The sequence below is a fragment of the Myotis daubentonii genome, chromosome X, assembly GCF_963259705.1.
Source record: "Myotis daubentonii chromosome X, mMyoDau2.1, whole genome shotgun sequence".
Classification (NCBI taxonomy): Eukaryota; Metazoa; Chordata; class Mammalia; order Chiroptera; family Vespertilionidae; genus Myotis; species Myotis daubentonii.
Window position 1 is genome coordinate 138,016,585 of NC_081861.1, and position 16,013 is coordinate 138,032,597.

The 16,013-nt window shown below is 58.7% G+C and overlaps 1 protein-coding gene across 1 annotated transcript in view; it reads left to right on the plus strand.

Annotated features, from left to right (window-relative positions):
- The window catches only part of PUDP (pseudouridine 5'-phosphatase), a 29,426-nt gene that overhangs the window by 6,698 nt on the left and 6,715 nt on the right, over positions 1-16,013 (plus strand). Inside the window, exon 2 of the mRNA XM_059679052.1 lies at positions 10,152-10,370. Within this exon, the coding sequence (XP_059535035.1) occupies positions 10,152-10,370 (219 nt within the window). The remainder of the gene's footprint in view (positions 1-10,151; positions 10,371-16,013) is intronic.

Genomic DNA, 16,013 nt, shown 5'->3' on the forward strand with positions numbered 1-16,013 from the left:
TTCACTCTCAGAGGCAGGAACATGCAGCGAGGGGCCGGAGGGGGCGGTGACGACGCCAAACACAAGGTTTCGTCTCGTGTTGTGGTTATTAACTAGAGGCCCGGTGCAACGGATCCGCGCACATTGAAAGGAAATTAATTGGAAGAAATATTTTAGAGGTCGGAGAGGGACCATGGGAGGTGGGCCGGCCAGGTAGAGACCCTGGGCTCCAGGGAGTGTCCGGCCCGTCTCCCAGCAGCAAGCTAACCTATCGGTCCGAGCGTCTGCCCACTGGTGGTCAGTGCACGTCATAACGACTGGTCGACCGGTCAAACCAATGGTTGGACACTTAGCATCCTAGGCTTTTATTAAATAGGATTATTTTAATTTTGTTTGTTGTTTTGTGGATCCTCACCAGAGCATATCTTCCATTGATTTATTTTATTTTATTTCTATTTATTTTTTTAAATGTTTTCATTGATCTCAGAGAGGAAGGGAGAGAGAAAGAGAGACACACCCATGATGAGATAGAATCATGGACCGGCTGCCTCCTGCATGCCCCCCACTGGGGATGGAGCCCACAACCCGGGCACGTGCCCTTGACCGGGAATCGAACCCTGACCTCCTGGTTCGTAGGTGGACACTCAGCCACGGAGCCACGCCGGCCGGGCCACACATGGCTTTCCATTCTCAGCAGCCAGAACGCGCAGGAAGCTGGAGGAGATGGAGGGATGCGGCCGGGTGTGCCTGTGGTCTGGGCGGCGTTCGCTGCTGCTAATGACACCTGGCTCCTCTCCCGGGCGCCGGCTCTCTAATTACCTCTCAGCGGAGGTGCCAGGGGTGCCCCAGGCCAAGGACTCTGCCCCGCGCCCTGCTGAGGCCCCGTTCCCCCCGCCGTTCCACCTGCGGGAGCCCCGAGTTCAGCTCCTCCAGACACGTCACCCCGATAGGCCGTTGCCCACGGCGGGGGAGAGGTGCCGGCCGGGCTGGGAACGTGTCATCTACTGCAGACCGGCCCCCCATCACCCTGGGCCCCCCCGCCATGGGAATGCCGTGCACAGCGTCAGTCATTTGCACCCACATCCGCTGTCACCAATGGCCTGAAAGGTGCAGGTGCAGGTGCGAGCCGCTCCCATGTTCGCTCACGCTCCCCCGGGGGAAATGGTGCCCATAGAAGCGGGGTCCCCAGACCCCGGCTCATGAACCCCCCCAGCAGCCGACACTCCGTCCTCTTTCCAGCCAGCCTCGCCTGCCACTGATGACAATCCCCTCGTCTGGGTGCCGCCTGGAGCGCCGGGCATCGCTCTGCCCTGGGCAGCGGCTCACCTCAGGTGCCGGGGGGTGGGGGGCGGCCCCTCCGCCCTCTGCTCCTGGCGTGGCTGTCTGCACAGGGCAGGGCAGGGCCGGGCGCGGCCCAGGCTCAGGGTCCTGCCGGGGGCTTCTGTTCCGCCTTGGCCGGCGCTGTCTGCGCTGAGAACGGATCAGCTATGGCCCTGGCCATGTGCTCAGTGGTTGGAGCGTCGGCCCTCAGCCTGAAGGGTCCCGGGTTCGATTCCAGTCAAGGGCACGGACCTCAGTGGCAGGCTCGATCCCTGGCCCTCGTCCGAGTGAGAGTGGGGGAGGCAACCCATCCGTGGGTCTCTCTCACATCGATGTTTCTCTCTCTCTCTCTCTCTCTCTCTCTCTCTCTCTCTCTCTCACACACACACACTCACACACACACTCACACTAACACACACACACTAACACATACACTAGCACACATACACACACACTCACACACACATACACACAAACACATACAGTCACACACACTCACACACACACACTCACACACACACACACTCACACACACACACACTTACATACACACACTCACACGCACACTCACATGCACACTCACACACTCTCACACACACACACACACACACACACACACACTCACAAACTTACCAACGATTAGCCTTGTAGGTTCAGAGACATACCTGTCCCTTCCACGTCTGATTCCTGCGTATTCTGTTTACGAACCTCGTGGATTTTAACGGCCACTGTTTCTTTTTAACCCTCCCCCGAGGATATTTTCCCATTGATTTTTAGAGAGAGCGGAAGAGAGAGGTATAGACAGGGAAACATCGATGTGACAGAAACACACTGATGGGTTGCCTCCTGCACGCACCCCGACCAGGTCCCAGACCGGGGAGGAGCCTGTGACCGAGGTATGTGTCCTCGACCGGAATCGAACCCGGGACCCTTCGGTCCGCTGGCGGACGCTCCATCCACTGAGCCACACCGGCCAGGGCGTCACCGCCAGTAGTCAGAGGTCACCGCAGGGTTTGACCGCACACGAACGTTCCCCAGCTCAAACCCCGTGACGCTCGCTCAGCCACGTCACAAGGAGACTGTGCCCTGTCCCTGCTCGGCCCCCCCTCGACCGGGTGGACAGACGCCCCCTTTCCGAACAGCCAGGGGTCCGTCCGAGCCCCATCAGTGACTTCATAGGAACGCCCGATGCCGGGCTCGCCCCCCTCTTCGTCACGTGCCCACAGCGCCCCGTGTTGCCCGCGCCATCGGCCCCTCCAGCCTGCGTTTCAGATCCACGTACGGTATCGTCGCCCCAACGGGCCGCCTCCCACGAGCGCGGACACGTCCTAAAATGACAAGCATCACGCCAACACGGACGCGGGGCCGTCCTGGCTCGCGGGCATCGCCCTGAGGGGTGGGGAGTGGGGGAGCCCTTCGGGGACCCCTGTCCCCGCCCACCCAGCCCCTTAGGATTCACGTCTTCTAACCCACAGACACGGCCGTCCACCCCCAGCCCGGTCACCTCCCACCCCGCCTAGAATTCCGCCTTCCCTCTCGCCCGTCCCAGCTTCCTCCCACCCCCGCCAGGGCCTTGCCAGTGGTGTCTGGCGAATGCTGGGTGTCTTGCCCGTGCTGTGCCCAACAGCAGCACCTGATGGGGCCACACGCCCACCCCAGGCGGGAACGGACCGCGGAGCCAGCCACGAATTCACAGGGGAGGCCCCGGCCTCAGCTCTCACCTCCCAGCCCCCAGGGGCGCTGGGATAAACCGTGGCTGTTTGACAGCAGGAGTGGGCGATTTTTAAAAAATATACATATTTGTATTGATTTCCGAGAGGAAGGGAGAGAGAGAGAAGCATCAATGATGAGAGAATCATGGACCGGCTGCCTCCTGCACGCCCCCGACTGGGGATCGAGCCCACAACCCGGGCCTGTGCCCCGACGGGGAATCGAACCCTGACCTCCGGATTTTATCTGTTTGCGAGTCATTGTACGGTTAGAAAAAAAAAGAAAGAAAAACGGGCGGTTGGGAACGTTTCTCTTTGTGCTTTCGATCGCTGAGGTCCCTCGTGCACACGGGCTCACGGCAACACAGACGTGTCAATCCCAGGTCCGCCTCAGAGGCCAGCGCCATTAGGGCTGGAGTCCTGGTGTCCCCGGGGCAGAACCTGCTCCCTTCTCCTTCCCAGCTTCTGGGCGCTGCCTGCACCCCTTGCTCACAGCCCCCCGGGCCCCCCCCCCCCCCCACATCTCCAGATCCATGCACATCTCCTCTCTGGCCATTCCTTTATACACATGTTTTTATTGATTTTAGAGAGAGGGGGGGAGGAGGAAGGGAGAGAGAGAAACATCCATCCGTCGCCTCCCTCGTGCACCACAGCCCGGGAAGGGAGACGTACCCCCCGGGTACGCGCCCTTGAGCGGAATCGAACCCGGGACCCTTCCCTTTGCCGGCTGGCGCGCTAACCACTGGACACACCTGCCAGCGCTGACACGGGCATTTAGAGAGAGGCGGGTATGCGCGTGCGTACGGCACGGAGCCCTGTCGTCCTGTGCCCACCCAGCCCCCCCCCCCCCGGCTCCTGCCTCTCGGTTCTGCCTACAGCCCCTCCTTGCACACAAAGGTAGACACGCTGCTTGCATCCCGGTTAATCCCAGTATCCCTGGGCGTCCGGCTCGCTCCCCTCTGCCCAGCTTCACCTGCAGGCCCTGTAGCTGCCTCCAGCTCACACATCCTGACCCACCCTCTGCCTCCTCCCACGGCTCGGGGGCCCGTCCCCCAGCAGCCCCGGAGGGAGGGGGACGGCCCCATTAGCTGTGGCCAGCCTGGAACCCCACCGGCCAAGCTTCCCCGGCCGCCCCCCGGGAACCCCACCGGCCAAGCTTCCCCTGCCGCCCCCCTACCTGAGGGTCCTTCCGAGCCCGGAGCTGCACCCTGTCCTGACGGGGCCGGCCGTCACCCCAGAGCCAGGGCGCTGCTCCTCTTAAGTTACCCCTTGGGGCCACCTCCCCCGTAATTACAAGTGCGGGGAGCGGGGAGCCGGCTTGCAGCCCCGGTGCCGTGGGCGTGGAGGGAGGACTCACACTCCCTGGGGGACCTGGAACCGTCCGGGGGTGGCGTTCCGATGGGGGAGATACCCTCCCACGGCTCTGGGTCCCCTCCCGGCTCCGGGGGGGGCCTGTCTGTTCTGGGTGGCCTTGCGAATATTTGTATTTAAAAATACATTTTTATTGATTTCAGAGGGGAAGGGGAGGAGGAGAGAGAAGCATCCACGATGAGAGAGAATCACGGATCGGCTGCCTCCTGCACGCCCCCCACTGGGGATCGAACCCGCAACCCGGGCCTGTGCCCTTGACCGGGAATGGGACCGTGACCTCCTGGTTCCTAGGTGGACGCTCAACCACGGAGCCACGCCGGCCGGGCAAGTTATAATTTTGGTGGCGCCGGCCGACTTCCCCAGCGGCCCCGCCCTCCCTCCCCCGGACCCCGAGGGAACCCCACGCTGCATCTCACCTGCAGGGTGTGGGCAGTTCCTAGCCTCGTATGTGGAGTCGGACAGGGTGTACCCCCTTTCATCTTCCGCTCACGGAGCACGCGTGTTTTTTTCCCAAACCCGTGTTATTGCGTCGGCTGGCAGTTTTATTTCCTCCCCCTGGTTATCGCATGTGGTTCTAGACCCCAGGCCTCTACTTAAATTTTTTAAAGAAGCTGCCACACTGTGTGACTAAGTGGTTTTCGGGGCGGGTTGTGTGTGCGTGTCTGGCGGCTGCTGTTATGACCGATCCTGAACCTGAGAAGGACACACATCTATTATCTTACAGTTCTGGAGGCCAGGCGTCGAAGGCAGTCTGATGGGGTGAAGTAAGACGTGCAGCCCTAGCCAGTTTGGCTCAGTGGATAGAGCATCGGCCTGTGGACCGAAGGGTCCCGGGTTCGATTCCGGTCAAGGGCACGTACCTCGGTGGCAGGATGCTCCCCGGCCCAGGCCCTGGTCGGGGCGCATGCAGGAGACAACCCATCGATGTTTCTCTCTGTCTCTCCCTCTCTCTTCCACTCTCTCTAAAAGTCAGTGGAAAAATATCCTTGGGTGAGGATTAACAACAAAAAAGTAATCTATACTAATAAAAGGGTAACATGCTAATCAGACCAGATGTCTTCCAGACGTCCTTCTGGACAAAGCTAAGGACGATCAGGCAGGCAGACAGAGGGGCTAGGGGTGATCAGGTAGGCAGAGGTTACGGGCGATCAGGCAGGCAGAGGTTAGGGGCGATCAGGCAGGCAGAGGTGGTTAGGGGCAATCAGGTAGGCAGAGGTTAGGGGTGATCAAGCAGGCAGGCAGAGGGGCTAGGGGTGATCAGGCAGGCAGAGGTTAGGGGTGATCAGTCAGGCAGGCGAGTGGTTAGCAGCGATCAGGCAGGCAGGCAAGTGGTTAGGAGCGACCAGGCAGGCAGGCGAGTGGTTAGGGGCGATCAGGCAGGCAGATGAGTGGTTAGGGACGATCAGGCAGGCAGGCGAGTGGTTAGGGGTGATCAGGCAGGCAGGCGAGTGGTTAGGGGCGATCAGGCAGGCAGGCGAGTGGTTAGGGGCGATCAGGCAGGTAGATGAGTGGTTAGGGGCGATCAGGCAGGCAGGCGAGTGGTTAGCGGCGATCAGGCAGGCAGGCGAGTGGTTAGGGGAGATCAGGCAGGCAGATGAGTGGTTAGGGGTGATCAGGCAGGCAGATGAGTGGTTAGGGATGATCAGGCAGGCAGGCGAGTGGTTAGGGGTGATCAGGCAGGCAGATGAGTGGTTAGGGACGATCAGGCAGGCAGGCGAGTGGTTAGGGGTGATCAGGCAGTTAGATGAGTGGTTAGGGGTGATCAGGCAGGCAGATGAGTGGTTAGGGACGATCAGGCAGGCAGGCGAGTGGTTAGGGGTGATCAGGCCGGCAGGCAGGCCAGCGGTTAGGAACCAGCAGTCCTGGATTGCAAGAGGCTGCAGGTCGGGCTGAGGGACCCCTGCCCCCCACCCCATGCACCGGGCCTCTAGGAAACATATTTTTAAATTATTTTTAAAACACACACAATCTCTACTCTCGCTTGAGCTCATGCCCACCTATGCCTGCAGAGCTGTGGGGAGGCCCACAGACTTCACCCCCCCGACACTGCCGGCTGCCGGGAGGGGAGGGCACGCTGTGAGAACCAGGGAGGCAAGGAAGCCCAGGGCAGAATGTCTTAGTGATCCAAACCAGGGAGTTAAAAAAAAAAAAAAATCCAACAGCAGCCAGCGACCTGCATCCTATCAGCACAGCCGAGAAAAAGGACCGCCGCACTGTTATCAGAATGCACCGTGTGCCGAGTTACGTTAGTTATTGTCAAAGCCGTTCCACGTTGAAAATAGGCCGTTTTCACTGATATGATTCTGGGCAGGATGGGGGGGGGGGGGGGTGGGAGAGGGGAGGGAGCTTGCAGTCGGCTGGTCTTATCTGCCCGATTGTGACGATGTGATGTTTTTAGCTCAAGCTGGGAACTTCCGGATGGAAATGGATGGGTTGGGTTTCATCTTTAAGGCACCGACCCATCAGGAACAGAAAACAGCGGGTTTAGGTGGGCCCTCACCCCCTCATGTCATTGGAAATTATAAGACTGTTTTCAAGGCATAGGACGTGTTGAGAAAAAGCACTAAATTGCTTTGCTCAGGGCGTGCGAGATTAGCGAGGTGTGAGCCGTCATCACAGTGTGGGGGCAGCATTCCTTTTCCGAAACCCCTGGATTCCGTTCTATGTATATCCTTTAATTATTATTTTATTACCTTTACTGGAGCGGCATTGGTTCATCCTATACAACAAAAGCCTAATATGCTAAGTTTCCGGTCGACCAGTCAGCCGTTCAAACAATCAAAGCGTCATATGCTAATGATATGCTAAGGCCGCTCAACCGCTCGCTATGACGTGCACTGACCACCAGGGGGCAGTCGACCGGTGGACCAGTCGCTATGACGCGCACTGACCACCAGGGGACAGAAGCTCCGAACAGTAGGTTAGCTTGCTGCTGGGGTCCGGCCGATCGGGACTGAGCGAGACGGGCCGGACACGCCCTGGAGCCAGCCACTGAGCCACACTGGCCGGGCTCAGGTGTAGATTTCCATGTGACAAGATCTGGATATGGCACCGTGCGCTCAACCCCCCAAGTCAAATCTTCGCCCGCCACCATATGTTAGCACCCCCTTCGCCCCCCACCTCCTCACCCCCTTCCCCCTGGCGACCCCCACACGGCTCCCGTGTCCCCGAGCCTCAGTCTCATGTCCCCCATATGAGCGCGGTCATAGGGCTCTTAGCTTTCTCTCCCTGACGTAGCTCCCTCAGCCTCAGCATGCTGTCCTCCAGGCCCGTCCGTGCTGTGGCAAATGGCCCTATTCCATCCTTTTTCATGGCCCAGTAGTATTCCCTTGTGTACACGGGCCATGTCTTCCTCTTCCCGCCCTCCATCGCAGGACACGTTGGCTGTTTCCACGTCCTGGCCCCCGTGAAAGATGCGGCAATGCACATGGGGGTGCCTCTATCTCTGTGGATACGTTTTGGAATTTTGGGGGTGTATTCCCAGGGGAGGGGCTGCTGGGTTGCGTGGCAGCTCTGGTCTTCGTTTCTTGAGGAATCGCCCGACTGCTTTCCACGGCGGCCGCTCTGTCTGCACTCCCACCAGCCTCAAAGGAGGGTCCCCTGTCTTGTCGACCACCCCCCACCCTCTGATCAGGGTGTGAGGCGGTCTCATGGCCGTGCGACTGACATCTCCCCGATGCCCAGTGAGGCGGAGCATCTTCGCATGTATCTGTCGGCCGTTTGCGCTAGAACAGATGCGTCGCATGGCGGATGCAATCTGGGGGGTTCCTGGGGGCAGCCCCCCCAATCAAACCCGTCGATATTTCCGTAGGGACCTGGGGGAGGACTCACGCCAAGTGCAATAACCTCGAAGCGTGGAAACCACCTCCTGGCCGCCCCGATGTTGCCTCTGAGTGGAACCTCTTCCGTCTCCGGACGCCCGGGGGGCGATCTGTGGGCTTGGGGACCCGGTTTTGGGTTTGGGGTTCCCGTGCCAGGCCGGGCAGGTGGCTGCCGAGTGCTTACGGAGCTTGTCTGTGTGTCAGGACTGTGCGATGCTTTTGTGAGTGATCCCCAAGCAGTACTCATTTGCGATCAGCTTAGGAGGGAAACCACCTTTTTGGGGGAACTCGGGGTGCTTCTGGCTGTGGACAGGTCCCCAGAAAGATGGAACCCTGATCAGGAACTTGGCTTGTTCAACTCCAACCGCCCCCACTGTCCAGAGGGCGGCTGGAGGAGATGGACGGAGGGCTCACGGGGTGACGGAGCCCCATGAACACCCCCATCGCATCGGCTCCTTCCCTTGGGATACGGGCACGGAAGCTCTGCACCCCCTCTCTACCCCCCACGCACCTTGTCCCTCGCGTCTCGTCTGAGCGGATGGTCAGTGTATTACAAACACGCAAATACTAGTAGTTGGCTGGCTTCCTAGGTTCCCTGAGGCACCCTCGCAAATCAATCAAACCTGAGATGGGGGGGGGTTGTAGGAGCCCCCGATTCTCAGCCAATCAGCAGCCCAGGCGGCGCCTGAACTCGGGGTCAGCATCTGACAGGTGGCCGTGACCCGCACAGCAGGGACCACACGCTGGCTACCCCGTGTGCTGCGGGCTGTGGGCACCCTCGGGAATACCAGGGCACGGCCTCAGGGGACATGGGATGGAAGTCCCGATACCCATGCACATTGACATCCACGTCTGCGCACCCTTATGTAAGAGACGGTGTGGCCCTGGCCGGTGTGGCTCAGCGGATAGAGCGTCAGCCTGCAGACAGAAGGGTCCCGGGTTCGAGGCCCGTGCAGGAGGCAACCAGTCAATGTGTTTCTCTCGCATCGATGTCTCTCTCTGTCTCTCCCCCTCTCTTTCACTCTCTCTAAAAATCAATGGGAAAATATCCTCGGGTGAGGATTAACAAAAAAAAAGACAATTTAGCCATAGTGTGGGTTTCATTTCTCTCCCCACTTTTCACTTTGCACATCGCAGCTCCAAAGACTCTCCAGCAAACAGACTGGGGTGCCCCGGTGTAGTTTCGGGCGGATGACCTGCAGATGTTCCCATGTTGCCCTAGTTCCTTCCCTGACCGTGACCTACCCTGTACACCTATATATATAAAAGCCTAATATGCAGAATGTCCCCGCGGGGGTTCGACCAGAAGACCGACCGCTCGCTATGACGTGCACGGACAAGCAGGGGGCGGCACGGAAGGGAGGAAGGTCCCGGCTGGCAGCTGGAAGGCCCGGATCGGCCCTGATCGCCGGCCAGGCCTAGGGACCCTGCCCATGCACGAATTTTGTGCACCGACCCTCTAGTATATACTAGTATATCTATATGCTTATCTGCTTCAGACTTTTAAAAAAATCTATATTATAAAAGGCCAGTGACCGTAACGACCTAACGACCAAACGACCGGTCACCTGGAGGTGAATTGATGGGTTTTGCCAACGCGGTGGGTCTGGGGTCCCGCTGATGCAGCGGGTCTGAGTCTCGCCCGATTTTGCGTGCTGGGCCTCTAGTTTTTTCATATATTTTTTATTGATTTCAGAGAGGAAGGGAGAGGGAGAAACATCAATGATGATAGAGAATCATGGATCAGCTGCCCCATGAACGCCCCCTACTGGGGATCGAGCCCACAACCCAGGCATGTGCCCTTGACTGGGAATCGAACCCGGGACCCTTCAGTCTGCAGGCCGACGCAGTATCCACTGAGCCCCACCAGCCAGGGCGCGCCCCAGACTCGATGTGAACGTGGCCCGCACCCCGATCATCTCCCGTCTCCGTCTCGCCTTTGTCTCCGCAGACACCGAACGGCTGTACTCGGTGGCGTTTGAAGAAATCTGCGGTCGCTACGGGAAGAAGTACAGCTGGGACGTCAAGTCCCTGGTGATGGGCAAGAAGGCGCTGGAGGCCGCGCAGATCATCATAGACGTGCTGCAGCTGCCCACGACCAAGGAGGAGCTGGTGGACGAGAGCCAGGCCAAGCTCAAGGAGCTGTTCCCCACCGCGGCCCTCATGCCAGGTGCGCCCGTCCCCGCTGGTGCCCTAAGAGGCTCTTCTGGTTCCCGGACACAGGTTCTTATACGTGACTAGAGGCCCGGTGCATGGATTCGAGCACCTGTGGGGTCCCTCAGCCTGGCCTGCGGACATCCCCCGAGGGGTCTCGGATTGGGAGAAAACACAGGCCAGGCCGAGGGACCCCACCCGTGCACGATCGGGACCGGGGAGGGCCCGCGGGAGGGCTCCAGGGCTTGTCCAGCCCGTCTTGCCCAGTCCCGATCGGCCGGACCACAGCAGCAAGCTAGCCTACCGGTCGGAGCGTCTGCTCCCCTGGTGGTCAGTGCGCGTCATAGCGGCTGGTCGAACGGACGGTCGGACACTTAGCATATTAGGCTTTTATTATATAGAATGGTTTAATCTTGTTGTTTGAAGGGTGTCTTAAAGTACTATACATTGCTGCCTGGCCTGCGTGGCTCAGTGGTTGAGCATCGACCTATGACCCCGGAGGTCATGGTTCGATTCCTGGTCAAGGGCACACACCCGGGTTTCAGGCTCGATCCCCAGTAGGGGGCATGCAGGAGGCGGCCGGTCCATGATTCTCTCTCCTCATTGATGTTTCTCTCTCTCTCCCTCTCCCTTCCTCTCTGAAATCAATAAAAATATATTTGTTAAAAAAATAATATACATTTCTTTCACCGAGTCCTGAGGTCCAAAAAACATTTGAATTGTGCTTGTGTTCTGTTATATAAAGACTAGGGGCCCGGTGCACGAAATTCGTGCACTGGGTGTGTGTGTGGGTGGGGGGAGTGTCCCTCAGCCCAGCCTGCCACCTCTCACATACTGGGAGCCCTCAGGCGTTGACCCCCATCACCCTCCAATCGCAGGATCGGCCCCTTGCCCAGGCCTGACGCCTCTGACAGAGGTGTCAGGCCTGGGCAGGGGACCCTCATTTCCCCCCATCACTGGTTCTGCCCCCAGCCCAGGCCTGATGCCTCGGCCAGAGGCGTAGACCCCCATCACCCTCCGATCGCCTGATCGGCCCCTTGCCCAGGCCTGACGCCTCCGCCAGAGGTGTCAGGCTTGGACAGGGGACCCCCATCTCCCCCTGATCACTGGCTCTGGCCCCCGCCCAGGCCTGAGGCCTCTGGCCCAGGAATCATGCTTGGGCAGGGGACCCCCATCTCCCTCTGATCGCTGGCTCCAGCCCCCGCCCAATCCTGACACCTCTGACCCAGGCTTCAGGCCTGGGCAAGGGGACCATCATATCCCCCCAATCCCCGGCTCCGCCCCCCACCCAGGCCTGATGCCTCGGCCAGAGGAGTTGACCCTCATCACCCTCCGATCACCAATCACCGGATCGGCCCCTTGACCAGGCCTGAGGCCTCCCCCAGCTCCCCACGGTTGCAGGCTCCGCCCCTGCCCAGGCCTAACACCTCTGGCTGAGGCGTCCGGCCCGGGCAGCGGGGACCCGCAGCTGCAGCGGCCCCGCAATCGCGGGCTCCGCTTTAGGCCCAGGCAAGGGACCCCTAGCTCCCGGGACTGCCACCTTCGACCGTGCCCAGCTCCCATCGCTGGCTCCACCCCTACTTCCTGCTATCACTGGCCAGGGCGGAAAAGGCACCTGATTCTCATCCTTTGCCCTGCCCCCCAGCTCTTAGCTCCCCCCTGGGTTTCCGATCACTGTCAGTGGCAGGGGGCTTCTTCCTGCTTTCCCTTTCGCCTCCCTGCATTGTGCCTACATATGCAAATTAACCACCATCTTGTTGGCAGTTAACTGCCAATCTTAGTTGGCAGTTAATTTGCATATAGCCCTGATTAGCCAATTAAAAGGGTATCATCGTACGCCAATTACCATTTCTCTCTTTTATTAGATAGGATGACATTCAGGGCTGAACCGCTTCAAATTGTGACTTTCAAACGTCACAAGAGAAGGATTTGGCTTTTTCTTTCCCAAATCAAACTGGGTGGAATTATGAATGTTTCAGCAATAATTCAAACTGGAGCAAAATTTCTTTTCTTTTTTTTAAATACGTTTTCATTGATTTCAGAGAGGAAGGTGGAGGGTGAGAGAGAGAGAAACATCAATGATGAGAGAGAATCATGTGTCAGCCGCCTCCTGCACGGCCCCTGACTGGGGACCCCGCTTGCCACCGAACCAAACCGTGGCCTCCTGGTTCATAGGTCGCCGCTCAGCCAGTGGGCCGTGCCGGCCGGGCTGAGCGAATTGATGCTCCACCAGCAGCTGGTTCTCCCCAGAGAAGGTTAATTATTAAAGGTTTGCAGGAAGCTAATTATTTAAAAGCGAGAGGCGGATGCCTGTGTGCCGTGCGGGCTGTGTGCCCTCACCCCTCTCCCTCCTTGTTTTCCCCGGATAACACGTCCCCGGGGGCTTGTTAGCGGATGATCGATCAGAGCTGCCCCGTGTTTCTTGCTCAGAGCGAGAGGGTCAGGAACGTTCTGGATTACAAGGCCAGGAGATGCGTGACAGTGGAATGCTAATGAAGATTCTTGCAGGAGATAAGGTGCCGGCTCCGTCTCTGAAATTGCTGGGGACGGGGGAGGAGAAATGTGCCGCCAGAGCAGCCATCGTGGATTGCAAATTGCCTGGCTCTGCGTCGCAGTCACTTTTGAATCATGTGTTGTCATCTATGTGTGTGTATCTATACTAATAAAAGGGTAATATGCTAATTAGACCAGGAGACCTTCCGGACGTCCTTCCGGGCAAAGCCATGGTGGTGGCACAGAGGCAGAGGCGGTTAGGGGTGATCAGGCCAGGAGGGGAGGGCAGTTGGGGGGCGAGCAGGCTGCTGGGGGGCAGTTAGGCGCTATCAGGCCGCCGGGGGGCGCATTTGGGGGCAAGCAGGCCGGCAGGCAGAGTGGTTAGGGGCGATCAGGCAGGCAGGCAGGCAGGTGAGCGGTTAGGAGCCAGTGATCCCAGATTGCGAGAGGGATGTCTGAATGACGGTTTAAGGCCGATCCCACAGGGGATGCCCCAAGGGGTCCCAGATTGGAGAGGGTGCAGGCTGGGCTGAGGTACACCACCTCCCCACCCCCCCTTGCATGAATTTCGTGCTCCGAGCCACTGGTGTATATATATGCCCCCAAAAAGCTATACACAATGTAACAGCTGATAGCTCAATTTTAAAAATCAATTGTTATTCTAATAAACACTGCCTTTAAAATTATTCAAGTGTGTATACCTTTTGGGGGAATATATATCCTTTTATTGTACAGGATATATATATATATATATATATATATATATATATATATATATATATATATAGGATATATATAGGATATATATTATATAGGATATATATTACATAGGATATATATATAGTATATATATATATATCCTATATAATAAAAGCCTAATATGCAAATTGTCCCCTCGGACAGTTGTCCAATCTCTGCAGGCCACCCCGAGGGATCCTACCGTGCACATATTCGTGCACCGGGCCTCTAGTATAGACGGCATATATAAAACATGCGCTATTTGACAAGTCTCCGTGCTCACAGAGGTGGGATCGTGCAGTGTTTGTCTTTCTGAGTCAGGCTCATGTCACTTAGCACAATGTCCCACTTCTGGGAGCAGCTGTCAGAATTTTCTCTGTTTTTGAAGCTAAGCAGCATCCCACTGTACGAACAGACCCCCCTCTCTGTCCGTCCGCCTGTGGATACACACAGAGTCGTCTCCAAGCCTGGGCTGTTGTGAACAATGCTGCCGTCAGCGTGGCGTGTGGCCGTCTCTCTGATACTCCGCTCACCGTCGTCCTGGGTATACGCCCAGAAGTGGGATTGTCGGGCTGTATGGCCCTGTCCTGGTTCCCGTTATTTTCATCTTAGCCCGTCTACGGGTTTGTCCACGCAGTTACTCTGTGACCTGGAGTCTCGTGGCTTAGCCTACCACGCACCCATATATATCCCGCGTGCAAACGTGCTTTCTCTTGCTGATCCCCCAAGACGTTCCAGGGGTTTCCCTCTAGAATTTTCGTCCGGTAGCCTACGGTACATATTGAGATACTAGAGGCCCGGTGCACGAAATCCATGCAGGAGAGGGGTCCCTCAGCCCGGCCTGCACCTTCTCCAATCCGGGACTTCCCTCTCCCAATCCGGGACCTCTGGGTCCTAGCCGCTCGCCTGCCTGCCTGTCTGATAGCCCCTAACCACCTCTGCCTGCTGGCGTGATTGGCCCATAACTGCTCCCCTGCTGGCCTGATTACCCTTAACTGCCCCCTGCTGCTGGCCTGATCACCCCTAACTGCTACCCTGCCAGCCTGATTACCCCTACCTGCCCTCCCCTGCTGGCCTGATACCCCTGCCGGCCTGATCATCCCTAACTGCTCCCCTGCTGGCCTGATCACCCCTACCTGCCCTCCCCTGCTGGCTGAATCCCCCTGCCGGCCTGATCGTCCCCTAACTGCTCCCCTGCCGGCCTGATCGTCCCCTAACTGCTCCCCTGCCGGCCTGATCGTCCCCTAACTGCTACCCTGCCAGCCTCATCGCCCCTAACTGCTCCCCTGCCGGCCTCATCGCCCCTAACTGCTCCCCTGCCGGCCTCATCGCCCCTAACTGCTCCCCTGCCGGCCTCATCGCCCCTAACTGCTGCCCTGCCAGCCTCATCGCCCCTAACTGCTACCCTGCCAGCCTCATCGCCCCTAACTGCTCCCCTGCCGGCCTGATCGCCCCTAACTGCTACCCTGCCAGCCTCATCGCCCCTAACTGCTCCCCTGCCAGCCTGATCACCCCTACCTGCCCTCCCCTGCTGGCCTGATACCTCTGCCGGCCTGATCACCCCTAACTGCTCCCCTGCCGGCCTGATCGTCCCCTAACTGCTCCCCTGCCGGCCTGATCGTCCCCTAACTGCTACCCTGCCAGCCTCATTGCCCCTAACTGCTCCCCTGCCGGCCTGATCGTCCCCTAACTGCTCCCCTGCCGGCCTGATCGTCCCCTAACTGCTACCCTGCCAGCCTCATCGCCCCTAACTGCTCCCCTGCCGGCCTGATCGCCCCTAACTGCTCTCCCCTGCCGGCCTCATTGCCCCTAACCGCCTCTGCCTCGGCCCCCGCCACCATGGCTTTGTCCGGAAGGACGCCTGGAAGACGTCCGGTCTAATTAGCATAGCACCCTTTCATCATATAGGATGTCATGTCCCACCGCCGTTGCACGAACGAGGAGGCCTCATCCCGCCAGGCGGTGGTTTGGGTGGAATGCCCTCAAGTCTCCAGTACGGAACCGACCTGGTGTCCCTGCCCATGCAGTGCCCTCTTGGGTGTCGGCTGAGAAAGGGGCCAATCACAGGCAACCCCAGAAGATTATGTGACAGAGGGTGTCGCCCTGCAACTCGCCTGGACGACCAGCTCACGCCCCTGTGTCGTCGAGCCCTCCCCCACGCCAGGAGCTCGAAGGGGCCACTTCAATCTCCCGATGGGCCACAGCTTGCTCCTCTCCACCCCAACGCTGTGGGTGGACGTCCCCAACCTTGCACGCGTCTCACAGATGAGGGGGCACTTTTCAGTGGCCCCAAAGTCTGTCTTTGAAAGCGTGAGGCCACTTCTGCGCCCCACACGTAACCGAGAAGGGGGGTGGAACAGGAGGCGACGCCAAGGGCATGAAGAGGAGGACTGGATGCCACAGAGAAGGCCGCCTCCGCCCTGGCCCA